Raw genomic sequence first — 27,178 nt, forward strand, 5'->3', positions numbered from 1 at the left:
TAGCAGTCTGTAGACCTGACTGTCAGACCCCCTGCTGACCAGTAGCAGTCTGTAGACCTGACTGTCAGACCCCCCTGACCTAGCAGTCTGACCAGTAGCAGTCTGTAGACCTGACTGTCAGACCCCTGCTGACCAGTAGCAGTCTGTAGACCTGACTGTCAGACCCCCTGCTGACCAGTAGCAGTCTGTACTGTAGACCTGACTGTCAGACCCCTGCTGACCAGTAGCAGTCTGTAGACCTGACTGTCAGACCCCCTGCTGACCAGTAGCAGTCTGTAGACCTGACTGTCAGACCCCCTGCTGACCCCCTGCTGACCAGTAGCAGTCTGTACTGTAGACCTGACTGTCAGACCCCCTGCTGACCAGTAGCAGTCTGTAGACCTGACTGTCAGACCCCTGCTGACCAGTAGCAGTCTGTAGACCTGACTGTCAGACCCCCTGCTGACCAGTAGCAGTAGACCTGACTGTCAGACCCCTGCTGACCAGTAGCAGTCTGTAGACCTGACTGTCAGACCCCCTGCTGACCAGTAGCAGTCTGTAGACCTGACTGTCAGACCCCCTGCTGACCAGTAGCAGTCTGTAGACCTGACTGTCAGACCCCCTGCTGACCAGTAGCAGTCTGTACTGTAGACCTGACTGTCAGACCCCCTGCTGACCAGTAGCAGTCTGTAGACCTGACTGTCAGACCACCTATTGACCAGTAGCAGTCTGTACTGTAGACCTGACTGTCAGACCCCCTGCTGACCAGTAGCAGTCTGTAGACCTGACTGTCAGACCCCCTACTGACCAGTAGCAGTCTGTAGACCTGACTGTCAGACCCCCTGCTGACCAGTAGCAGTCTGTAGACCTGACTGTCAGACCCCCTGCTGACCAGTAGCAGTCTGTAGACCTGACTGTCAGACCCCCTGCTGACCAGTAGCAGTCTGTAGACCTGACTGTCAGACCCCCTGCTGACCACTAGCAGTCTGTAGACCTGACTGTCAGACCCCCTGCTGACCAGTAGCAGTCTGTAGACCTGACTGTCAGACCCCCTGCTGACCAGTAGCAGTCTGTAGACCTGACTGTCAGACCCCCTGCTGACCAGTAGCAGTCTGTAGACCTGACTGTCAGACCCCCCTGACCAGTAGCAGTCAGACCTGACCCCTGCTGACCAGTAGCAGTCTGTAGACCTGACTGTCAGACCCCCTGCTGACCAGTAGCAGTCTGTGACTGTAGACCTGACTGTCAGACCCCCTGCTGACCAGTAGCAGTCTGTACTGTAGACCTGACTGTCAGACCCCCTGCTGACCAGTAGCAGTCTGTACTGTAGACCTGACTGTCAGACCCCCTGCTGACCAGTAGCAGTCTGTACTGTAGACCTGACTGTCAGACCCCCTGCTGACCAGTAGCAGTCTGTAGACCTGACTGTCAGACCCCCTGCTGACCAGTAGCAGTCTGTAGACCTGACTGTCAGACCCCCTGCTGACCAGTAGCAGTCTGTAGACCTGACTGTCAGACCCCCTGCTGACCAGTAGCAGTCTGTAGACCTGACTGTCAGACCCCCTGCTGACCAGTAGCAGTCTGTAGACCTGACTGTCAGACCCCCTGCTGACCAGTAGCAGTCTGTAGACCTGACTGTCAGACCCCCTGCTGACCAGTAGCAGTCTGTAGACCTGACTGTCAGACCCCTGCTGACCAGTAGCAGTCTGTACTGTAGACCTGACTGTCAGACCCCTGCTGACCAGTAGCAGTCTGTGACTGTAGACCTGACTGTCAGACCCCCTGCTGACCAGTAGCAGTCTGTACTGTAGACCTGACTGTCAGACCCCCTGCTGACCAGTAGCAGTCTGTACTGTAGACCTGACTGTCAGACCCCCTGCTGACCAGTAGCAGTCTGTAGACCTGACTGTCAGACCCCCTGCTGACCAGTAGCAGTCTGTACTGTAGACCTGACTGTCAGACCCCCTGCTGACCAGTAGCAGTCTGTGACTGTAGACCTGACTGTCAGACCTCAGACCCCTGCTGACCAGTAGCAGTCTGTACTGTCAGACCTGACTGTCAGACCCCTGCTGACCAGTAGCAGTCTGTAGACCTGACTGTCAGACCCCCTGCTGACCAGTAGCAGTCTGTAGACCTGACTGTCAGACCCCCTGCTGACCAGTAGCAGTCTGTAGACCTGACTGTCAGACCCCCTGCTGACCAGTAGCAGTCTGTAGACCTGACTGTCAGACCCCCTGCTGACCAGTAGCAGTTTGGACCATGTACTGTCTTGTTCTACACACTGACCTTGGGTGGAATACGACCCCCTAGGCACACTGTAATATTTAGAGGGTAAGGACAGTGAATGAATCGATCTACTGATATTTTTGTACAGTAAAAAGGCATTTCCTTCAGTTTTCATAATGCTCTTTTCTTGCGTCAACGAGAGAGTTGTCTTGTTTCCTGACCTTTGAGTTGCTGGTTGTTTGTGTTGCTGTCATTGTTTAGAAGAGGACATGTTTTGAAGTAAAAGTTCCCCTGGCTTTCTGGAAGCAGTGACCTCATTTCCTTTCTGTCCTCGTGCTCTGTCTCGTGATGTGGTGACGGCTCCTAAATGCTACAGCGTTATAAACTGATGTGGTGACGGCTCCTGCATGCTACAGCGTTATAAACTGATGTGGTGACGGCTCCTAAATGCTACAGCGTTATAAACTGATGTGGTGATGGCTCCTACATGCTACAGCGTTATAAACTGATGTGGTGATGGCTCCCACAGCATTATAAACTGATGTGGTGATGGCTCCTACATGCTACAGCGTTATAAACTGATGTGGTGATGGCTCCTACAGCATTATAAACTGATGTGGTGATGGCTCCTACAGCATTATAAACTGATGTGGTGATGGCTCCTACAGCGTTATAAACTGATGTGGTGATGGCTCCTACATGCTACAGCGTTATAAACTGATGTGGTGATGGCTGATGTGGTGATGGCCACAGCATTATAAACTGATGTGGTGATGGCTCCTACAGCATTATAAACTGATGTGGTGATGGCTCCTACATGCTACAGCGTTATAAACTGATGTGGTGATGGCTCCTACATGCTACAGCGTTATAAACTGATGTGGTGATGGCTCCTACAGCATTATAAACGGATGTGGTGATGGCTCCTACAGCATTATAAACTGATGTGGTGATGGCTCCATTATAAACATGCTACAGCGTTATAAACTGATGTGGTGATGGCTCCTACAGCATTATAAACTGATGTGGTGATGGCTCCTACATGCTACAGCATTATAAACTGATGTGGTGATGGGTCCTACAGCATTATAAACTGATGTGGTGATGGCTCCTAAACATGCTACAGCATTATAAACTGATGTGGTGATGGCTCCTACAGAATTATAAACTGATGCGGTGATGGCTCCTTCATGCTACAGCGTTATAAACTGATGTGGTGATGGCTCCTTCATGCTACAGCGTTATAAACTGATGTGGTGATGGCTCCTTCATGCTACAGCGTTATAAACTGATGTGGTGATGGCTCTTACATGCTACAGCGTTATAAACTGATGTGGTGATGGCTCTTACATGCTACAGCATTATAAACTGATGTAGTGATGGCTCCTACAGCATTATAAACTGATGGGGTGATGGCTCCTACATGCTACAGCGTTATAAACTGATGTGGTGATGGCTCCTACAGCATTATAAACTGATGTAGTGATGGCCCCTACTACGTACTTCAATACCTGGGTGAACAGGGCCGTCTCCCTGGGTTGAACAGGGCCGTCTCCCTGGGTTGAACAGGGCCGTCTCCCTGGGTTGAACAGGGCCGTCTCCCTGGGTTGAACAGGGCCGTCTCCCTGGGTTGAACAGGGCCGCCTCCCTGGGTTGAACAGGGCCGCCTCCCTGGGCTCCTGAACAGGGCCGCCTCCCTGGGTTGAACAGGGCCTCCTCCCTGGGTTGAACAGGGCCGCCTCCCTGGGTTGAACAGGGCCGCCTCCCTGGGTTGAACAGGGCCGCCTCCTGGGTTGAACAGGGGCCTCCCTGGGTTGAACAGGGCCGCCTCCCTGGGTTGAACAGGGCCGCTGAACAGGGCCCCTGGGTTGAACAGGGCCGCCTCCCTGGGTTGAACAGGGCCGCCTCCCTGGGTTGAACAGGGCCGCCTCCCTGGGTTGAACAGGGCCGCCTCCCTGGGTTGAACAGGGCCGCCTCCCTGGGTTGAACAGGGCCGCCTCCCTGGGTTGAACAGGGCCGCCAGGTTAGGGAAGGTATATTTCTGGTGACCGCCGAGCTAATTTCCAAAAGTATTTTTTTTCCCCCTTAATGTTGGAAATAATACTAGAAACGTCCTGAGCGAATAATGCAGGAAATAACCCCCCACCCCCCCTACACACACAAAAATACTTCTACTTTGTCCTGGAGTTAGAAACAGGGCAAACTTTCTGATGGTGTCATCTTGTCACACACACTTCCTGTGATCATCACGTTGGCCACCAGGAAGTGAGATCAATGAGACCCTTTCTATTCTCTGTCCATTATCTGATTCCAGAACAGTGTTGATGTTGGTTACCACCACATTCCTAAAAGAACAACGTCTCCAAAGTTTTTACAACTTCTCTCGTCTGCCATGAACAACAACTGCTGATCAATTCCTCTCTTCCCACATTATGAATTATATATAGCGAAAGAAGAAACCAGACACACGATCTGTCATTTTCATTAATTATGTTTGTTTTCCCTTTGAGAAGGGTACTTTTCTCAGGAATACTGACCAATGAAAATGAGAGTCCTGCCTGCGTCTCAATGTCTCTGTACTCTGTAGAGATGGACATATGAATGTCTCTTTTGTTCTGTGTGTTTTGAGGTGGAATGTAAACGTCAAATCAACAGAAGTCCCTCATGAGTCCAATATTTCAATGTTTTCATGGAATTAAACCAGCAAGAATGGAATCAATTCCCTCCCTACCCACCCGTGTCCCTCCCTACCCGACCGTGTCCCTCCCTACCCGCCCGTGTCCCTCCCTACCCGACCGTGTCCCTCCCTACCCGACCGTGTCCCTCCCTACCCGACCGTGTCCCTCCCTACCCGACCGTGTCCCTCCCTACCCGACCGTGTCCCTCCCTACCCGACCGTGTCCCTCCCTACCCGACCGTGTCCCTCCCTACCCGTGACCGTGTCCCTCCCTACCCGACCGTGTCCCTCCCTACCCGACCGTGTCCCTCCCTACCCGACCGTGTCCCTCCAGCATTACCCGACCAGTGTCCCTCCCTAGTGACCGTGTCCCTCCCTACCCGACCGTGTCCCTCCCTACCCGACCGTGTCCCGACCGTGTCCCTCAACGTTTACTTCAACGTTCAATTTTCTCTGAGTCGATGCAAAGTGAAATACAGCATTTTAAAAACAGAGATATTCTAGTGGTGGTTAGACATCTTACTGCTGAACAGAGATATTCTAGTGGTGGTTAGACATCTCACTGCACGTTGAGTCAGTCTCGGAACAGAGATATTCTAGTGGTGGTTAGACATCTCACTGCTGAACAGAGATATTCTAGTGGTGGTTAGACATCTTACTGCAGAACAGAGATATTCTAGTGGTGGTTAGACATCTCACTGCACGTTGAGTCAGTCTCAGAACAGAGATATTCTAGTGGTGGTTAGACATCTTACTGCTGAACAGAGATATTCTAGTGGTGGTTAGACATCTCACTGCACGTTGAGTCAGTCTCAGAACAGAGATATTCTAGTGGTGGTTAGACATCTTACTGCACGTTGAGTCAGTCTCAGAACAGAGATTCTAGTGGTGGTTAGACATCTTAGTCTGCACATTGATTCCGTCTCAGAACAGAGATATTCTAGTGGTGGTTAGACATCGAGTCAGTCTCAGAACAGAGAGACATCAGGCCTGGCACTTTACTATAGATGGAGCTCTGGGAAGTCACTCTGATATGGTCCTTTCCCTCTGTCAGGTATCTACCAGGGGTTAATGATGAGAACCCGTTTAAAACAGGGCTCAGGCATAGAAGATCCTGCTCTCACAGGTATCTGAAGCTATATCAAAACAATCCATGAAAGTGCTTTTTTTATCTTAAGGTTAGAAATGAGACTTTAAGAAACATTTTAGAAATAGGCCGAGTTTATAACAGAGCAGTTGGGAAGATGGCTCTGTGTTTTCTTTGAAACACTGGCTACATTGTATTTCTAACTTTTGAATGAGGAGTTTCGTGAGGCATCGGCTGTTCAGTTTCACGTCTTAAATCATTCAATGGAGCCACTGTCTTTTAGCATTTTTATTTGACCTTTCATTTAACAAGTCAGTCAAGAACAAATTCTTATTTAATATGACGGCCTACCGGGAACTGCCCTGTTTCAGTTACTAGTCCAACTCTCTAACCACTAGGCTACCTACCTCCTCTACACTCTAACCACTAGTCTACCTGCCTCTCCTCCTCTCTAACCACTAGGCTTCCTTCCTCCTCTACACTCTAACCACTAGGCTACCTGCCGCCCCTCCACTCTAACCACTAGGCTACCTGCTGCCCCTCCACTCTAACCACTAGGCTACCTGCCGCCCCTCCACTCTAACCACTAGGCTACCTGCCGCCCCTCCACTCTAACCACTAGGCTACCTGCCCCTCCACTCTAACCCGCCCCTCCACTCTAACCACTAGGCTACCAACCGCCCCTCCACTCTAACCACTAGGCTACCTGCCGCCCTCCACTCTAACCACTAGGCTACCTACTTCCCCTCCACTCTAACCACTAGGCTACCTGCCGCCCCTCCACTCTAACCACTAGGCTACCTGCCGCCCCTCCACTCTAACCACTAGGCTACCTGCCGCCCCTCCACTCTAACCACTAGGCTACCTGCCGCCCCTCCACTCTAACCACTAGGCTACCTGCCGCCCCCCCTCCACTCTAACCACTAGGCTACCTGCCGCCCCTCCACTCTAACCACTAGGCTACCTGCCGCCCCTCCACTCTAACCACTAGGCTACCTGCCGCCCCTCCACTCTAACCACTAGGCTACCTGCCGCCCCTCCCCCTCCACTCTAACTAACCACTAGGCTACCTGCCGCCCCTCCACTCTAACCACTAGGCTACCTGCCGCCCCTCCACTCTAACCACTAGGCTACCTGTCGCCCCTCCACTCTAACCACTAGGCTACCTGCCGTCCCAACACTAGGCTACCTGCCTCCTCTACACTAACCACTAGGCTACCTACCTCCCTCCACTCTAACCACTAGGCTACCTACCGCCCCTCCCTCCACTCTAACCACTAGGCTACCTACCTCCCCTCCACTCTAACCACTAGGCTACCTACCTCTCCTCCACTCTAACCACTAGGCTACCTACCTCTCCTCCACTCTAACCACTAGGCTACCTACCTCTCCTCCACTCTAACCACTAGGCTACCTACCTCTCCTCCACTCTAACCACTAGGCTACCTACCTCTCCTCCACTCTAACCACTAGGCTACCTACCTCTCCTCCACTCTAACCACTAGGCTACCTACCTCTCCTCCACTCTAACCACTAGGCTACCTACCTCTCCTCCACTCTAACCACTAGGCTACCTGCCGCCCCTCCACTCTAACCACTAGGCTACCTGCCGCCCCTCCACTCTAACCACTAGGCTACCTGCCGCCCCTCCACTCTAACCACTAGGCTACCTGCCGCCCCTCCACTCTAACCACTAGGCTACCTGCCGCCCCTCCACTCTAACCACTAGGCTACCTGCCGCCCCTCCACTCTAACCACTAGGCTACCTGCCGCCCCTCCACTCTAACCACTAGGCTACCTGCCGCCCCTCCACTCTAACCACTAGGCTACCTGCCGCCCCTCCACTCTAACCACTAGGCTACCTGCCGCCCCTCCACTCTAACCACTAGGCTACCTGCCGCCCCATTTGTGCATATTTTTTTGTTAAACAATTCCAGGTTGTTTGAAATTATAGACGGATAGTTTCAAAGTAACATAATCACGTGATCAATGACGTCCTGAGCGAGATCTGACTGATTTCTCTGTGGTGCCGGTTCTTTCTTTGACGCGAAGCTGCTTTCAAACATCGACCTCTGCTATACACTTTACTGACTCATTTAGTTCGATTTCTTCCCGTTTATAGCACCTGAACGTCAGCTCAGCAGGTTAGGGACGAGGATTTGCGATCAGACCGCATAGGTACAAGATCGAATTCCTGTCTATTGTTGAAATTATTTTCTCTGAAACCGCACCGTCTTCCCATTGTTCAAATCATTAGTTTTATTTGGCCTATTATCAAATCCCTGAGCTGACAAGGCCAACAGGCTGTCCTATTATAATCTAGTCTTCAGCACCAGATGACCGGCCAACACCAAAACGAACGGACAGATGACCGGCCAACAGGCTGTCCTATTATAATCTAGTCTTCAGCACCGTACCAAAACGAACGGACAGATGACCGGCCAACAGGCTGTCCTATTATAATCTAGTCTTCAGCACCGTACCAAAACGAACGGATAGATGATCGGCCAACAGGCTGTCAGTGTTTCAGGGTTCGACAGGAATTTAAATGTATTTATTGAACCTTTTTGTTTAGAAAGGAATCTAATCAGAGTAACCCCTCTGCCTGAGCCTCATCTCCAGGAACTCAGTGTGTCTGAGACTTACAGAACGTATAAACACATTGATTAGATTGAAATGTGCTACAAATTATTTTGGCACCAGCATGAAATATACAGCAACATTCCTCCCAATAAGCCCTGATTGTTAAGCAGAGCTAAATAAACAGCAGGAATCTCCCCTCCATGCTCCTCTCCACCCCTCCTCCTCTCCACCCCCCCCTCATCTCCACTCCCCGTCCGTCTCTCCACCCCCGTCGTCCTCGACTCCATCCTCCTCCTCTCCACCCCCCTGTTGTCTTAGTATTCCCTAAATCGTTCACTACTTTTGACCAGGGCTCTGGTTGAGAGTAGTGCACCAAATGGGGAATATGGTGCCATTTTGTGAAGCAGCCAGATCTGTCCTGTGTTGACTTCCCCTGTCCCTTATCGTCTGGCCGTTAGTTCAAACAGGCACCGTGTCGTAGCAAGCAGGCGAGACGTTCTCTATGGTTTTACTAGTGAATACACTCACTGCACTAAACGCTTCAATGTAATACTATATCTGAGGATTAAACATTCAACCACTTCACCTCTGTTTGTGTTCAAACATTAACTTTTTTAAAGGATTACAGTTTGAGGCGCCAGCTCCTTTCTAGCCCAGACTAAAAGTCGACGTGAGGAATTTAAACACACGGTCTTTTATCTGACAGATTTGAGGTAATGTTTCTTTCATCAGGCCGTTTCTTGAGGAGTGTTACGCCGCTGATTATATGTTGGTAGACAAATATTCCCCCTCTAGACTAGACTAACACAAGTTCAGCTAGACAGGAGAGCATGGAGCGAGTCTCTCGCGCTCGCTCTCTCTCTCTCGCTCTCTCTCTCTCGCTCTCTCTCTCTCGCTCTCTCTCTCTCGCTCTCTCTCTCTCGCTCTCTCCATGGCTTAGTGTTACCAAAGGATCTGTAATTCCACAGACGCTCTGATAAAGCTAACAACAAAGGAATGACCGACGAGAGGTTGCAACAAGTCACAGTGACTTAAACTGCCATTTGGAGTAGTGTTGAATCACAGGACTGTTCAGACTGGAGACTACTGCTGTTCAGAGAGGGCTGAGGATAGGTCAAGGAGACACTACTGCTGTTCAGAGGGCTGAGGATAGGTCAAGGAGACACTTCTGCTGTTCAGAGGGCTGAGGATAGGTCAAGTAGACACTGACTAGAGACTACTGCTGTTCAGAGGGCTGAGGATAGGTCAAGTAGACACTGACTAGAGACTACTGCTGTTCAGAGGGCTGAGGATAGGTCAAGTAGACACTACTGCTGTTCAGAGAGGGCTGAGGATAGGTCAAGTAGACACTGACTAGAGACTACTGCTGTTCAGAGGGCTGAGGATAGGTCAAGTAGACACTACTGCTGTTCAGAGGGCTGAGGATAGGTCAAGTAGACACTGACTAGAGACTACTGCTGTTCAGAGAGCAGGTCAAGTAGACACTGACTAGAGACTAATGCTGTTCAGAGGGCTGAGGATAGGTCAAGTCGACACTACGTCTGTTCAGAGGGCTGAGGATAGGTCAAGTAGACACTACTGCTGTTCAGAGAGGGCTGAGGATAGGTCAGGTAGACACTGACTAGAGACTACTGCTGTTCAGAGAGGGCTGAGGAGGGGTCAAGTAGACACTACTGCTGTTCAGAGGGCTGAGGATAGGTCAAGTAGACACTGACTAGAGACTACTGCTGTTCAGAGGGCTGAGGATAGGTCAAGTAGACACTGACTAGAGACTACTGCTGTTCAGAGGGCTGAGGATAGGTCAAGTAGACACGACTGATGTTCAGAGAGGGCTGAGGATAGGTCAAGTAGACACTGACTAGAGACTACTGCTGTTCAGAGGGCTGAGGATAGGTCAAGTAGACACGACTGATGTTCAGAGAGGGCTGAGGATAGGTCAAGTAGACACTGACTAGAGACTACTGCTGTTCAGAGGGCTGAGGATAGGTCAAGGAGACACTACTGCTGTTCAGAGGGCTGAGGATAGGTCAAGTAGACACTACTGCTGTTCAGAGAGGGCTGAGGATAGGTCAAGTAGACACTGACTAGAGACTACTGCTGTTCAGAGGGCTGAGGATAGGTCAAGGAGACGCTACTGCTGTTCAGAGAGGGCTGAGGATAGGTCAAGGAGACACTGACTAGAGACTACTGCTGTTCAGAGGGCTGAGGATAGGTCAAGGAGACGCTACTGCTGTTCAGAGAGGGCTGAGGATAGGTCAAGTAGACACTGACTAGAGACTACTGCTGTTCAGAGGGCTGAGGATAGGTCAAGTAGACACTACTGCTGTTCAGAGGGCTGAGGATAGGTCAAGTAGACACTACTGCTGTTCAGAGGGCTGAGGATAGGTCAAGTAGACACTGACTAGAGACTACTATGTTCAGAGGGCTGAGGATAGGTCAAGTAGACACTACTGCTGTTCAGAGGGCTTAGGATAGGTCAAGTAGACACTGACTAGAGACTACTGCTGTTCAGAGGGCTGAGGATAGGTCAAGTAGACACTGACTAGAGACTACTGCTGTTCAGAGGGCTGAGGATAGGTCAAGTAGACACTACTGCTGTTCAGAGGGCTGAGGATAGGTCAAGTAGACACTGACTAGAGACTACTATGTTCAGAGGGCTGAGGATAGGTCAAGTAGACACTACTGCTGTTCAGAGGGCTGAGGATAGGTCACAGTAGACACTGACTAGAGAGGTCAAGTAGACACTATGTTCAGAGGGCTGAGGATAGGTGAGACACTGACTAGAGACTACTGCTGTTCAGAGGGCTGAGGATAGGTCAAGGAGACACTGACTAGAGACTACTGCTGTTCAGAGGGCTGAGGATAGGTCAAGTAGACACTGACTAGAGACTACTGCTGTTCAGGGGGCTGAGGATAGGTCATTTAGACACTGACTAGAGACTACTGCTGTTCAGAGGGCTGAGGATAGGTCAAGTAGACACTGACTAGAGACTACTGCTGTTCAGAGGGCTGAGGATAGGTCAGGTAGACACTACAGCTATTCAGAGGGCTGAGGATAGGTCAAGTAGACACTACGTCTGTTCAGAGGGCTGAGGATAGGTCAAGTAGACACTACTGCTGTTCAGAGAGGGCTGAGGATAGGTCAGGTAGACACTGACTAGAGACTACTGCTGTTCAGAGGGCTGAGGAGGGGTCAAGTAGACACTACTGCTGTTCAGAGGGCTGAGGATTGGTCAAGTAGACACTGACTAGAGACTACTGCTGTTCAGAGGGCTGAGGATAGGTCAAGTAGACACTGACTAGAGACTAATGCTGTTCAGAGGGCTGAGGGGTCAAGTAGACACTACTGCTGTTCAGAGGGCTGAGGATTGGTCAAGTAGACACTGACTAGAGACTACTGCTGTTCAGAGGGCTGAGGATAGGTCAAGTAGACACTACGTCTGTTCAGAGGGCTGAGGATAGGTCAAGTAGACACTACTACACTGTTCAGAGAGGGCTGAGGATAGGTCAGGTAGACACTGACTAGAGACTACTGCTGTTCAGAGGGCTGAGGATAGGTCAAGTAGACACTACGTGCTGTTCAGAGGGCTGAGGATAGGTCAAGTAGACACTGACTAGAGACTACTGCTGTTCAGAGGGCTGAGGATAGGTCAAGGAGACACTGACTGCTGTTAGAGACTACTGACTAGAGACTGTTACTAGCTGTTCAGAGGGCTGAGGATAGGTCAAGTAGACACTACTGCTGTTCAGAGGGCTGAGGATAGGTCAAGTAGACACTGACTAGAGACTACTATGTTCAGAGGGCTGAGGATAGGTCAAGTAGACACTACTGCTGTTCAGAGGGCTGAGGATAGGTCAAGTAGACACTGACTAGAGACTACTATGTTCAGAGGGCTTAGGATAGGTCAAGTAGACACTGACTAGAGACTACTGCTGTTCAGGGGCTGAGGATAGGTCATGTAGACACTGACTAGAGACTACTGCTGTTCAGAGGGCTGAGGATAGGTCAAGTAGACACTGACTAGAGACTACTGCTGTCCAGAGGGCTGAGGATAGGTCAAGTAGACACTGACTAGAGACTACTGCTTTTCAGAGGGCTGAGGATAGGTCAAGTAGACACTACTGCTATTCAGAGGGCTGAGGATAGGTCAAGTAGACACTACTGCTGTTCAGAGGGCTGAGGATAGGTCAAGTCGACACTACTGCTGTTCAGAGAGGGCTGAGGATAGGTCAGGTAGACATTGACTAGAGACTACTGCTGTTCAGAGGGCTGAGGATAGGTCAAGTAGACACTGACTAGAGACTACTGCTGTTCAGAGGGCTGAGGATAGGTCAAGTAGACACTGACTAGAGACTACTGCTGTTCAGAGGGCTGAGGATAGGTCAAGTAGACACTGACTAGAGACTACTGCTCAGAGGGTTCAGACTGCTGGGCTGAGGATAGGTCAAGTAGACACTGACTAGAGACTACTGCTGTTCAGAGGGCTGAGGATAGGTCAAGTAGACACTGACTAGAGACTACTGCTGTTCAGAGGGCTGAGGATAGGTCAAGTAGACACTACTACTGCTGTTCTACTGCTGTTCAGAGGGCTGAGGATAGGTCATGTAGAAACTACTGCTGTTCAGAGGGCTGAGGATAGGTCAAGTAGACACTGACTAGAGACTACTGCTGTTCAGAGAGGGCTGAGGATAGGTCAAGGAGACACTGACTAGAGACTACTGCTGTTCAGAGAGGGCTGAGGATAGGTCAAGGAGACGCTACTGCTGTTCAGAGAGGGCTGAGGATAGGTCAAGTAGACACTGACTAGAGACTACTGCTGTTCAGAGGGCTGAGGATAGGTCAAGTAGACACTACTGCTGTTCAGAGGGCTGAGGATAGGTCAAGTAGACACTGACTAGAGACTACTATGTTCAGAGGGCTGAGGATAGGTCAAGTAGACACTACTGCTGTTCAGAGGGCTTAGGATAGGTCAAGTAGACACTGACTAGAGACTACTGCTGTTCAGAGAGGGCTGAGGATAGGTCAAGGAGACACTGACTAGAGACTACTGCTGTTCAGAGGGCTGAGGATAGGTCAAGTAGACACTGCTGCTATTCAGAGGGCTGAGGATAGGTCAAGTAGACACTACTGCTGTTCAGAGGGTTGAGGATAGGTCAAGTAGACACTGACTGGAGACAGACTGGACAGTTAACAGCATTTCATTAATAAAACTATTTCCTCTACATTTTAAATGTTTTATTTCACCTTTATTTAACCAGCCAGTTGAAAACAAGTTTACATCGATCTAATGAAGAGGATCTTATGTACCTTGTTGGAGTTTTATTATTGTTGGTGGTCGGAGACACTTACAGTATATATTAAGATAATAGCTTTTCCTTCAAAAGGTTGTCTGGTAATTTGGCCTGATAATTTCCCCTCCGTAAAAAGGCGGTTGAGCTGAATTGGTGTCAGAGGTTCTAGTTAGCCGAGCAGACAGCCAGTCTCTCCTTGACAGCGATTCCCGATGTGGAGGAGTGATTTTATTTTTAACCATGCAGCCAAATGTAGTTAATTCTCTCCCCCCCAGCCTCATCACACCCCCATTAAGCATCTTAGTGGTGTCAGGCTTGGGGGGCTGGGGACCTGTTTATACGCCTGTGGGTGGTACTGAACTCTGTGGGAATAGGAAAAGAAATGCTCAGCTCTGCTCTAAAGCTGGGAGCTTTGCACACGGTGGATTTGACCCCGTTTCAAGGTCGTGGAGGATTAATCCAGCTGCTGCATTATAAGCAGAGCCGTGCTCCCCTGTGTCCAGGCCGTGTCAGGAATGAGCTTATTTGGTGTCTGTGGTACCGACTTCTTTCCTCCCTCCCCCCTCTCTCCAAGTTCTCACAACTCTCAGGGTGTCAGCTCCCAGCCTGCACTTTCCTCCCTCCCCCCTCTCTCCAAGTTCTCAGGGTGTCAGCTCCCAGCCTGCACTTTCCTCCCTCCCTCCCCCTCTCTCCAAGTTCTCACAGCTCTCAGGGTGTCAGCTCCCAGCCTGCACCTGATCTCGATGATCTGGTGTCTTGTTGGCGTCTTGCGTCACTGCGTCTCAGCCTTGCAGAGATATGCAGGAGGGTTTAAGTCTTGTTGGCTCCAACACTTGTTTTGACCCCATCTCTCCCGTCAGACGAGGGCTGTAGTAAGGTCAAAGTGTCCCCCCCCCCATCACCATCCCCCACCGGCCTTCAGTCTTTAACCTTATGACCAGTGGTCAGAGGGTAAATGGGCAAGACAAAGATTTAAGTGCCTTTGAACGGGGTATGGTTGTGGTTTCCAGGCGCATCGGTTTGAGTGTATCAAGAACTGCAACGCTGCTGGGTTTTTCAATCTCAACAGTTTCCCGTGTGTATCAAGAATGGTCCACCACCCAAAGGACATCCAGACAACTTGACACAACTGTGGGAAGCATTGGAGCAGCATCCCGGTGGAACGCTTTCGACACCTTGTAGGGTTCATGCCCCGACGAATCGAGGCTGTTCTGAGGGGCAACTCAATATTCGGAAAGTGTTCCTAAGGTTTTGTACCCTCAGCGTATGTCTATAAACAGCAAGGAGTCGTCATGTCAGGTAGTCCTGGAGCATGGTCCTAGGGCTCAGGTCCTCCGAGAGAGAGAAAGAAAGAGAGGAGAGAATTAGAGAACGCACACTTAGATTCACCCAGGACACCGAATAGGACAGGAGAAGTACTCCAGATATAACAAACTGACCCCAGCCCCCCGACACATAAACTACTGCAGCATAAATACTGGAGGCTGAGACAGGAGGGGTCAGGAGACACTGTGGCCCCATCCGAGGACACCCCCGGACATATACACTCAATTAGTATTTGGTAGCATTGCCTTTTTAAATGGTTTAACTTGGGTCAAACGTTTCAACTAGCCTTCCATAAGCTTCCCACAATAAGTTGGGTGAATTTTGGCACATTCCCCCTGACAGAGCAGGTGTAACTGAGTCAGGTTTGTGGGCCTCCTTGCTCGCACACGCTTTTTCAGTTCTGCCCACAAATGTTCTATAGGATTGAGTTCAGGGCTTTGTGATGGCCACTCCAATACCTTGACTTTGTTGTCCTTAAGCCATTTTGCCACAACTTTGGAAGTATGCTTGGGGTCATTGTCCATTTGGGACCAAGCTTTAACTTCCTGACTGATGTCTTGAGATGTTGCGTCAATATATCCACATAATTTTCCTACCTCATGATGCCATCTATTTTGTCAAGTGCACCAGTCAGCAAAGCACCCCCACAACATGATGCTGCCACCCCCTTGCTTCACTGTTGGGATGGTGTTCTTCGGCTTGCAAACTTCCCTATTTTTCCTCCTAACATAATGATGGTCATTATGGCCAAACAGTTATATTTTTGTTTCATCAGCCCAGAGGACATTTCTCCAGAAAATTACGATCTTTGTACCCATGTGCAGTTGCAAACCGTAGTCTGGCTTTTTTATGTTGGTTTTGGAGCAGTGGCCTCTTCCTTGCAGCGCGGCCTTTCAGGTTATGTGGATATAGATACTTTGGTACCTGTTTCCTCCATCTTCACAAGGTCCTTTGCTGTTGTTCTCGGATTGATTTGCACTTTTCGCACCAAAGTAAGTTCATCTCTAGGAGACAGAATGCTTCTCCTTCCTGATCGGTATGACAGCTGCGTGGTCCCATGGTGTTTATACTTGCGTAATATTGTTTGTACAGATGAACATGGTACCTTCAGGCGTTTGGAAATTGCTCCAAAGGATGAATCAGACTTGTGGAGGTCTACAATTTTTTTTCTGAGGTCTTGACTAATTTCTTTTGATTTTCCCATGTTGTCAAGCAGAGGCCCTGAGTTTGAAGGTAGACCTTGAAATACATCCACAGGTACATCTACAATTGACTCAAATGATGCCAATAAGCCTATTAGAAGCTTTTAAAGCCATGACATTTTCTGGAATTTTCCGAGCTTTTTTGCAGTTAAATAATCTGTCTGTAAACAATTGTTGTAAAAATGACTTGTGTCATGTCAAGTAGATGTCCTAACCAACTTGCTAAAACTATAGTTTGTTAACAAGAAATTTGTGGAGTGGTTGAAAAATAAAATGAGTTTTAATCACTCCAACCTAAGTGTATGTAAACTAACGACTTCAACTGTGTGTGTGTATAAATATAAACAACTCACTGTCTCCTGTCCCTTTGAGCCATACTCAATAGCCACGGTCTTCTCTGGTCTGTCCCTTCCAGCCATCCTCTATAACCACTGTGTTCTGTCCCTTCCAACCATCCTCTATAACCACTGTGTTCTGTCCCTTCCAGCCACCCTCAATAACCACTGTTCTCTCCCTTCCAGCCATCCTCAATAACCACTGTGTTCTCTCCCTTCCAGCCATCCTCAATAACCACTGTGTTCTCTCCCTTCCAGCCATCCTCAATAACCACTAACTGTGTTCTGTCCCTTCCAGCCATCCTTAATAACCACTAACTGTGTTCTGTCCCTTCCAGCCATCCTTAATAACCACTAACTGTGTTCTGTCCCTTCCAGCCATCCTTAATAACCACTAACTGTGTTCTCTCCCTTCCAGCCATTCTTGGCCAATTCAAACCATGCAAATAAAGAGCATCACACTGTGTTGGTTTGAATCTGGCCTTCCAACCTTCCTATGATAACCACTGTGTTCTGTCCCTTCCAACCTTCTCTATATCCACTGTGTTCTGTCCCTTTTGGCAACCTTCCTTCATAACCACATTCTGTCCCTTCCAATCCTCAATAACCACTAACATCACACTGTCCCTTGCCATTTTAATATGGCTAACTGTAGTTCTGTCCCTGTTGGCTGTCAATGTATCCAGGCTATGATGGGCTCCCCTTAGTTCTGGCCACTGTACCTGGCATGTCACTATGTATCCAGGCTATGATGGGCTCCCCTAGTTCTGGCCACTATGAAAATGTATCCAGGCATGATCTCACTCATCCCTAGTCCAGGCTATGATGTCTTAGTTCTGGCCACTGTACCTGGCATGTCACTATGTATCCAGGCTATGATGGGCTCCCCTTAGTTCTGGCCACTGTACCTGGCATGTCACTATGTATCCAGGCTATGATGGGCTCCCCTTAGTTCTGGCCACTGTACCTGGCATGTCACTATGTATCCAGGCTATGATGGGCTCCCCTTAGTTCTGGCCACTGTACCTGGCATGTCACTATGTATCCAGGCTATGATGGGCTCCCCTTAGTTCTGGCCACTGTACCTGGCATGTCACTATGTATCCAGGCTATGATGGGCTCCCCTTAGTTCTGGCCACTGTACCTGGCATGTCACTATGTATCCAGGCTATGATGGGCTCCCCTTAGTTCTGGCCACTGTACCTGGCATGTCACTATGTATCCAGGCTATGATGGGCTCCCCTTAGTTCTGTCACTATAGACTTCAATCACCAACGGTTGTTCAGTAAGGAACAGAAGAGGCCTTGTAAGAAATAATTTATTTACAGTATCACTTTGTTCAGGCCTTGTTATTTTTTATATTCTTTATTTATTTCACCTTTTTTTTAACCAGGTAGGCCAGTTGAGAACAAGTTCTCATTTACAACTGCGACCTGGCCAAGATAAAGCATAGCAGTGAGACAGAAACAACAACAGAGTTACACATGGAATAAACATACAGTCAATAATACAGTAGAATAATCTATATACAGTGAGTGCAAATGTAGAAGATAAGAGAGGTAAGGCAATAAATAGGCCATAGAGGCAAAGTAAATACAATATAGCAATTAAACACTGGAATGGTAGATGTGCAGAAGATGAATGTGCAAGTAGAGATACTGGGGTGCAAAGGAGCAAGATGAGTAAATAAATACTATATGGGGATGAGGTAGGTAGATAGCCCATCTGTAAACAGCCCATCTATGTGCAGGTGCTGTGATCTGTGAGCTGCTCTGATGGCTGGTGCTTAAAGATAGTGAGGGAGATATGAGTCTCCAGCTTCACTGATTTTTGCAGTTCGTTCCAGTAATTGGTTTGAGAGTAGTAGTGGTGAAATACTACTGAAATACTACTACTGTACTACACTACTACTGCAGAAGTACTACTGCCTGCAGTACAGTACACTATTAAACTACTACTGTACTACTGCCTGTAGTACTTCTGCTGTTGTCATGTAGTACAGTACTTTGATCATGTTGTCCTGATGTCTTTTCAGAGAGCACAACAGGATGAGATGGAGAAAATCGATAAGCACATCAAGTCATCTAAAGACAAGGACAACGCCAAACCACTGGACAAACCTGAGCAGTAGGTGTTCTGGAGAATCGGTTAAATTATTCAAACAACCAATCATGTTCAAAAAGTAGAGACTTAAAACCCGTCCTCCAATATCTTGTCTCCTCTATTCCAGATTCCTGTTACATTATGAAGTGGTAGCCTCAAACCCATCCTCCGATCTCTTGTCTCTATTCCAGGTTCCTGTTCCAGTTACATCATGAAGTGGTAGCCTCAAACCCATCCTCTGATCTCTTGTCGTCTCTATTCCAGGTTCCTGTTCCAGTTACATCATGAAGTGGTAGCCTCAAACCCATCCTCCGATCTCTTGTCTCTATTCCAGGTTCCTGTTCCAGTTACATCATGAAGTGGTAGCCTCAAACCCATCCTCTGATCTCTTGTCGTCTCTATTCCAGGTTCCTGTTCCAGTTACATCATGAAGTGGTAGCCTCAAACCCGTCCTCCGATCTCTTGTCTCTATTCCAGGTTCCTGTTCCAGTTACATCATGAAGTGGTAGCCTCAAACCCATCCTCCGATCTCTTGTCTCTATTCCAGGTTCCTGTTCCAGTTACATCATGAAGTGGTAGCCTCAAACCCATCCTCTGATCTCCTCTATTGTTCCAGTTACATTATGAAGTGGTAGCCTCAAACCCATCGTCCGATCTCTTGTCGTCTCTATTCCAGGTTCCTGTTCCAGTTACATCATGAAGTGGTAGCCTCAAACCCATCCTCCGATCTCTTGTCTCTATTCCAGGTTCCAGTTACATCATGAAGTGGTAGCCTCAAACCCATCCTCTGATCTCTTGTTGTCTCTATTCCAGGTTCCTGTTCCAGTTACATCATGAAGTGGTAGCCTCAAACCCATCCTCCGATCTCTTGTCGTCTCTATTCCAGGTTCCTGTTCCAGTTACATCATGAAGTGGTAGCCTCAAACCCATCCTCTGATCTCTTGTCGTCTCTATTCCAGGTTCCTGTTCCAGTTACATCATGAAGTGGTAGCCTCAAACCCATCCTCTGATCTCTTGTCGTCTCTATTCCAGGTTCCTGTTCCAGTTACATCATGAAGTGGTAGCCTCAAACCCATCCTCCGATCTCTTGTCGTCTCTATTCCAGGTTCCTGTTCCAGTTACATCATGAAGTGGTAGCCTCAAACCCGTCCTCTGGTCTCCTCTGTTCCAGTTACATTATGAAGTGGTAGCCTCAAACCCATCGTCCGATCTCTTGTCGTCTCTATTCCAGGTTCCTGTTCCAGTTACATCATGAAGTGGTAGCCTCAAACCCATCCTCCGATCTCTTGTCGTCTCTATTCCAGGTTCCTGTTCCAGTTACATCATGAAGTGGTAGCCTCAAACCCATCCTCTGATCTCTTGTCGTCTCTATTCCAGGTTCCTGTTCCAGTTACATCATGAAGTGGTAGCCTCAAACCCATCCTCCGATCTCTTGTCGTCTCTATTCCAGGTTCCTGTTCCAGTTACATCATGAAGTGGTAGCCTCAAACCCATCCTCCGTTCTCTTGGTCTCTATTCCAGGTTCTGTTCCAGTTACATTATGAAGTGGTAGCCTCAAACCCATCCTCCGATTTCTTGTCTCTATTCCAGGTTCCTGTTCCAGTTACATCAGATCCCCAACTTCTCAGGCCGGGTGTTCTGTATCCTGTTTCAGTCCACCTTCTCTGAATGGCTCTCCTCTATCCTGCGTAAATTGGACATCCTGCAGAGAGTGTGCACGGTGAGTGTGTGTGACTGCAGAGTGTGTGTGTGACTGCAGAGTGTGTGTGTGACTGCAGAGTGTGTGCACGGTGAGTCTGTGTGACTGCTGCACGGTGAGTCTGTGTGACTGCAGAGTGTGTGCACGGTGAGTCTGTGTGACTGCAGAGTGTGTGCACGGTGAGTCTGTGTGACTGCAGAGTGTGTGTGACTGCAGAGAGTGTGCACTGTGAGTGTGTGTGACTGCAGTGTGTGTGCACGGTGGGTCTGTGTGACTGCAGAGTGTGTGCACTGTGAGTCTGTGTGACTGCAGAGAGTCTGTGTGACTGCAGAGTGTGTGCACGGTGAGTCTGTGTGACTGCAGAGAGTCTGTGTGACTGCAGAGAGTCTGTGTGACTGCAGAGAGTGTGCACGGTGAGTCTGTGTGACTGTAGAGAGTCTGTGTGACTGTAGAGAGTCTGTGTGACTGCAGAGAGTCTGTGACTGCAGTGAGTCTGTGTGACTGCAGAGAGTCTGTGTGACTGCAGAGAGTCTGTGTGACTGCAGAGAGTCTGTGTGACTGCAGAGAGTCTGTGTGACTGCAGAGAGTCTGTGTGACTGCAGAGAGTCTGTGTGACTGCAGAGAGTCTGTGTGACTGCAGAGAGTCTGTGTGACTGCAGAGAGTGTGCACAGAGAGTGTGTGTGACTGCAGAGAGTCTGTGTGACTGCAGAGTGTGTGCACGGTGAGTCTGTGTGACTGCAGAGTGTGTGCACGGTGAGTCTGTGTGACTGCAGAGTGTGTGCACGGTGAGTCGGTGTGACTATTATTATCTGACCCTGCTGATCATTTATGAACATTTGAACATCTTGGCCATGTTCTGTTATAATCTCCACTCGGCACAGCAAGAAGAGGACTGGCCACCCCACATAGCCTGGTTCCTCTCTAGGTTTATAATCTCCACCCGGCACAGCCAGAAGAGGACTGGCCACCCTCATAGCCTGGTTCCTCTCTAGGTTTCTTCCTAGGTTTTGGCCTTTCTAGGGAGTTTTTCCTAGCCACCGTGCTTCTACACCTGCATTGCTTCCTGTTTGGGGTTTTAGGCTGGGTTTCTGTACAGCACTTTGAGATATCAGCTGATGTACGAAGGGCTTTATAAATACATTTGATTGATTGTGACGTGTTTGGTCTGTCTCAATCTCTCCTGTCTGTCCCCCTCTCCTCTCTGTCTGTCCCCCTGTGTGTGTGCCTGCCCATCTCCTCCTCCTCCAGACCTTGCAGAGTGGCCAGTGTGTGATGCAGGTGCTGGGTCTGGTCCTGGCCTTTGGTAACTTCATGAATGGTGGCAACCGAACCAGAGGACAGGCTGACGGCTTTAACCTGGATATCCTGCCCAAGCTGAAGGATGTGAAGAGCAGTGTGAGTGACACTACTAGGGCACTAGGACCTGTACCCTATTCCCTATGGTTGGAAGAGGCACTACTAGGGCACTAGGGCCTGCACCCTATTCTCTATGGTTGGCAGAGGCACTACTAGGGCACTAGGGCCTGCACCCTATTCCCTATGGTTGGAAGAGGCACTACTAGGGCACTAGGACCTGCACCCTATTCCCTATGGTTGGAAGAGGCACTACTAGGGCACTAGGACCTACACCCTATTCTCTATGGTTGGAAGAGGCACTACTAGGACACTAGGACCTGCACCCTATTCCCTATGGTTGGCAGAGGCACTACTAGGGCACTAGGACCTGCACTACTAGGGCACTAGGACCTGCACCCTATTCCCTATGGTTGGAGGAGGCACTACTAGGGCACTAGGACCTGCACCCTATTCTCTATGGTTGGCAGAGGCACTACTAGGACATGTACCCTATTCTCTATGGTTGGCAGAGACACTACTAGGGCACTAGGACCTGCACCCTATTCCCTATGGTTGGCAGAGGCACTACTAGGGCACTAGGACCTGCACCCTATTCCCTATGGTGGAATAGGCACTACTAGGGCTCTAGGACCTGTACCCTATTCCCTATGGTTGGCAGAGGCACTACTAGGGCACTAGGACCTGCACCCTATTCCATATGGTTGGAAGAGGCACTACTAGGTCACTAGGACCCTACACCCTATTCTCTATGGTTGGAAGAGGCACTACTAGGGCTCTAGGACCTGCACCCTATTCCCTATGGTTGGAAGAGGCACTACTAGGGCTCTAGGACCTGCACCCTATTCTCTATGGTTGGCAGAGGCACTACTAGGGCACTAGGACCTGCACCCTATTCTCTATGGTTGGCAGAGGCACTACTAGGGCACTAGGACCTGCACCCTATTCCCTATGGTTGGCAGAGGCACTACTAGGGCACTAGGACCTGCACCCTATTCCCTATGGTTGGCAGAGGCACTACTAGGGCACTAGGACCTGCACCCTATTCTCTATGGTTGGCAGAGGCACTACTAGGGCTCTAGGACCTGCACCCTATTCCCTATGGTTGGCAGAGGCACTACTAGGGCACTAGGACCTGCACCCTATTCTCTATGGTTGGCAGAGGCACTACTAGGGCACTAGGACCTGCACCCTATTCTCTATGGTTGGCAGAGGCACTACTAGGGCACTAGGACCTGCACCCTATTCTCTATGGTTGGCAGAGGCACTACTAGGGCTCTAGGACCTGCACCCTATTCTCTATGGTTGGCAGAGGCACTACTAGGGCACTAGGACCTGCACCCTATTCTCTATGGTTGGCAGAGGAACTACTAGGGCACTAGGACCTGCACCCTATTCTCTATGGTTGGCAGAGGCACTACTAGGGCACTAGGACCTGCACCCTATTCTCTATGGTTGGCAGAGGAACTACTAGGGCACTAGGACCTTCACCCTATTCCCTATGGTTGGCAGAGGCACTACTAGGGCACTAGGACCTGCACCCTATTCCCTATGGTTGGAAGAGGCACTACTAGGGCTCTAGGACCTCCACCCTATTCTCTATGGTTGGCAGAGGCACTACTAGGGCTCTAGGACCTGCACCCTATTCTCTATGGTTGGCAGAGGCACTACTAGGGCACTAGGACCTGCACCCTATTCTCTATGGTTGGCAGAGGCACTACTAGGGCACTAGGACCTGCACCCTATTCTCTATGGTTGGCAGAGGCACTACTAGGGCACTAGGACCTGCACCCTATTCCCTATGGTTGGAAAAGGTACTACTAGGGCTCTAGGACCTGCACTACTAGGGCACTAGGACCTGCACCATAATGGCTCCCTGTTCCCTATGTAGAGTCCATCAGGTCAACAGTAGACCGATGTATAGGCAGTAGGGAGCCATTGGGACCAAGCTTAGTTACACCTCTAGTTACACTGTTAGACATGACTGTCTATTTTGTCAGGGTTTATATTATGCTGGAAGACTGTAGTTACTGTTCCTACCATGTCTTTTGATGATGTGGATTAAAATGTATATTCCTGTTGTAAAAGCTTTGCAGAACACTTTGTGAGAAAGTAAACTAAACATGAATTCCCTGAACTGAAGCTAATTTCTTGTCTTCCTCCTTTTGGCAGGATAACACACGGAGCCTGTTGTCCTACATAGTGGCTTACTATCTGAGGCACTTTGACGAGGTACGTTGGATCCTCTTTTTCAGAGTCCTGTTCTAATCTCTCATCTTGGCACCGGGCAGGCCGGTGACTTGACTTGTAAATTGTATTTATTTTCCCTCAGTGGTAACTAATGCGTAGTAAGGTGTTTAGCTGACAAGCCCAGTAAGGTGTTTAGCTAGATGAAGCCCAGTAAGGTGTTTAGCTGGAAGACTGAGTTAGTTCCCCATTAAGGTGTTTAGCTGTTGTAAAAGCTTTGCAGAAGCCCAGTAAGGTGTTTAGCTGAACTGAAGCCCAGTAAGGTGTTTAGCTGGATGAAGCCCAGTAGGGTGTTTAGCTAGAAGAAGCCCAGTAAGGTGTTTAGCTGGATGAAGCCCTAGTAAGGTGTTTAGCTGGATGAAGCCCAGTAAGGTGTTTAGCTGGATGAAGCCCAGTAGGGTGTTTAGCTTGAAGCCCAGTAAGGTGTTTAGCTAGATGAAGCCCAGTAGGGTGTTTAGCTGGATGAAGCCCAGTAAGGTGTTTAGCTAGATGAAGCCCAGTAAGGTGTTTAGCTGGACGAAGCCCAGTAGGGTGTTTAGCTGGACGAAGCCCAGTAGGTGTTTAGCTGGATGAAGCCCAGTAAGGTGTTTAGCTGGACGAAGCCCAGTAAGGTGTTTAGCTGGATGAAGCCCAGTAAGGTGTTTAGCTGGATGAAGCCCAGTAAGGTGTTTAGCTGGATGAAGCCCAGTAAGGTGTTTAGCTGGATGAAGCCCAGTAAGGTGTTTAGCTGGATGAAGCCCAGTAAGGTGTTTAGCTAGATGAAGCCCAGTAGGGTGTTTAGCTGGTGAAGCCCAGTAGGTGTTTAGCTGGATGAAGCCCAGTAGGGTGTTTAGCTGGATGAAGCCCAGTAGGGTGTTTAGCTGGATGAAGCCCAGTAGGGTGTTTAGCTGGACGAAGCCCAGTAGGGTGTTTAGCTGGACGCAGCCCAGTAGGGTGTTTAGCTGGACGAAGCCCAGTAGGGTGTTTAGCTGGACGAAGCCCAGTAGGGTGTTTAGCTGGACGAAGCCCAGTAGGGTGTTTAGCTGGACGAAGCCCAGTAGGGTGTTTAGCTGGACGAAGCCCAGTAGGGTGTTTAGCTGGACGAAGCCCAGTAGGGTGTTTAGCTGGACGAAGCCCAGTAGGGTGTTTAGCTGGACGAAGCCCAGTAGGGTGTTTAGCTGGACGAAGCCCAGTAGGGTGTTTAGCTAGCCCAGTAGGGTGTTTAGCTGGACGAAGCCCAGTAGGGTGTTTAGCTGGAAGCCCAGTAGGGTGTTTAGCTGGACGAAGCCCAGTAGGGTGTTTAGCTGGACGAAGCCCAGTAGGGTGTTTAGCTGGACGCAGCCCAGTAGGGTGTTTAGCTGGACGCAGCCCAGTAGGGTGTTTAGCTGGACGCAGCCCAGTAGGGTGTTTAGCTGGACGCAGCCCAGTAGGGTGTTTAGCTGGACGCAGCCCAGTAGGGTGTTTAGCTGGACGCAGCCCAGTAGGGTGTTTAGCTGGACGCAGCCCAGTAGGGTGTTTAGCTGGACGCAGCCCAGTAGGGTGTTTAGCTGGACGCAGCCCAGTAGGGTGTTTAGCTGGACGCAGCCCAGTAGGGTGTTTAGCTGGACGCAGCCCAGTAGGGTGTTTAGCTGGACGCAGCCCAGTAGGGTGTTTAGCTGGACGCAGCCCAGTAGGGTGTTTAGCTGGACGCAGCCCAGTAGGGTGTTTAGCTGGACGCAGCCCAGTAGGGTGTTTAGCTGGACGCAGCCCAGTAGGGCGTTTAGCTGGACGCAGCCCAGTAGGGCGTTTAGCTGGACGCAGCCCAGTAGGGCGTTTAGCTGGACGCAGCCCAGTAGGGCGTTTAGCTGGACGCAGCCCAGTAGGGCGTTTAGCTGGACGCAGCCCAGTAGGGCGTTTAGCTGGACGCAGCCCAGTCGGGCGTTTAGCTGGACGCAGCCCAGTCGGGGGTTTAGGTATTGATTTTGATTTAGTCAACAAAGTAAAAATTAAAAATATATCCACACAGTACCAGTCAAAAGTTTGGACACCTACTTATTCAAGTTTTTTAAATAAAAATAAATAAAAAAATATACATTGTAGAATAATCGTGAAGACATCAAACTATGAAATAACACAAATGGAATCATGTAGTCACCAAGAAAGTGTTAAACTAATCCAAATACATTTGAGATCCTTCAAAGTAGCCAGCCTTTGCCTTGATGAACCCTTTGCTTACTCTTGGCATTCTCTCAACCAGCTTCATGAGGTCGTCACCTGGAATGCATTTCAATGAACAGGTGTGCTTTGTTAAAAGTTGTGGTATTTCTTTCTTTAATGCTTTTGAGCCAATCAGTTGCGTTGTGACAAGGTAGGGGTGGTATACAGAAGAAAGCCCTATTTGGTAAAAGACCAAGTCCATATTATGCCAAGAACAACTCAAATAAGCAAAGAGAAGCAAAGGTCCACCATTACTTTAGGTCATGAAGGTCAGTCAATCTGGAAGACGAAGAACGTTTCAAAGTTCTTAAAGTGCCGTCGCAAAAACCATCACGTGCTGTGATGAATCTGGCTCTCATGAGGACCGCCACAGGAATGGAAGACCCAGAGTTACCTCTGCTGCAGAGGATAAGTTCATTAGAGTTAACGGCGCCTCAGATTGCAGCCCAAATAAATGCTTCACAGAGTTCAAGTAACAGACACATCCCAACATCAACTGTTCAGAGGAGACTGCGTGAATCAGGCCTTCATGGCCGAATTGCTGCAAAGAAACCACAACTAAAGGACACCAATAATGCGAACAAACTTCCTTGAGCCAAGAAACACGAGCAATAGACATTAGACCAGTGGAAATCTGTTATTTTGGTCTGATGAGTCCAAATTTGAGATTTTTGGTTCCAACCACCGTCTGAGTGAGACTCGGAGTAGGTGAACGGATGATCTCTGCATGTGTGGTCCCCACCGTGAAGCATGGAGGAGGTGGTGTGGGGTGCTTTGCTGGTGACACTGATTTATTTAGATTTCAAGGCATACTTAACCAGTATGGCTACCACAGCATTCTGCAGCAATACATCATCCCATCTGGTTTGCGCTTAGTGGGACTATCATTTGTT

The 27,178-nt window shown here is 49.4% G+C and overlaps 1 protein-coding gene across 1 annotated transcript in view; it reads left to right on the forward strand.

The window, feature by feature from the left end:
* The window catches only part of LOC112262177 (formin-2-like), a 91,520-nt gene extending 67,389 nt beyond the window's left edge, over positions 1-24,131 (forward strand). The window contains 5 exon segments of the mRNA XM_042314587.1: positions 9,266-9,270; positions 18,743-18,834; positions 20,401-20,530; positions 21,759-21,905; positions 24,036-24,131. Coding sequence (XP_042170521.1) covers positions 9,266-9,270; positions 18,743-18,834; positions 20,401-20,530; positions 21,759-21,905; positions 24,036-24,131 — 470 coding nt within the window.
* The last annotated feature ends 3,047 nt before the right edge of the window (positions 24,132-27,178 follow it).

The sequence above is a fragment of the Oncorhynchus tshawytscha genome, unplaced genomic scaffold (assembly GCF_018296145.1).
Source record: "Oncorhynchus tshawytscha isolate Ot180627B unplaced genomic scaffold, Otsh_v2.0 Un_contig_2401_pilon_pilon, whole genome shotgun sequence".
Lineage (NCBI taxonomy): Eukaryota > Metazoa > Chordata > Actinopteri > Salmoniformes > Salmonidae > Oncorhynchus > Oncorhynchus tshawytscha.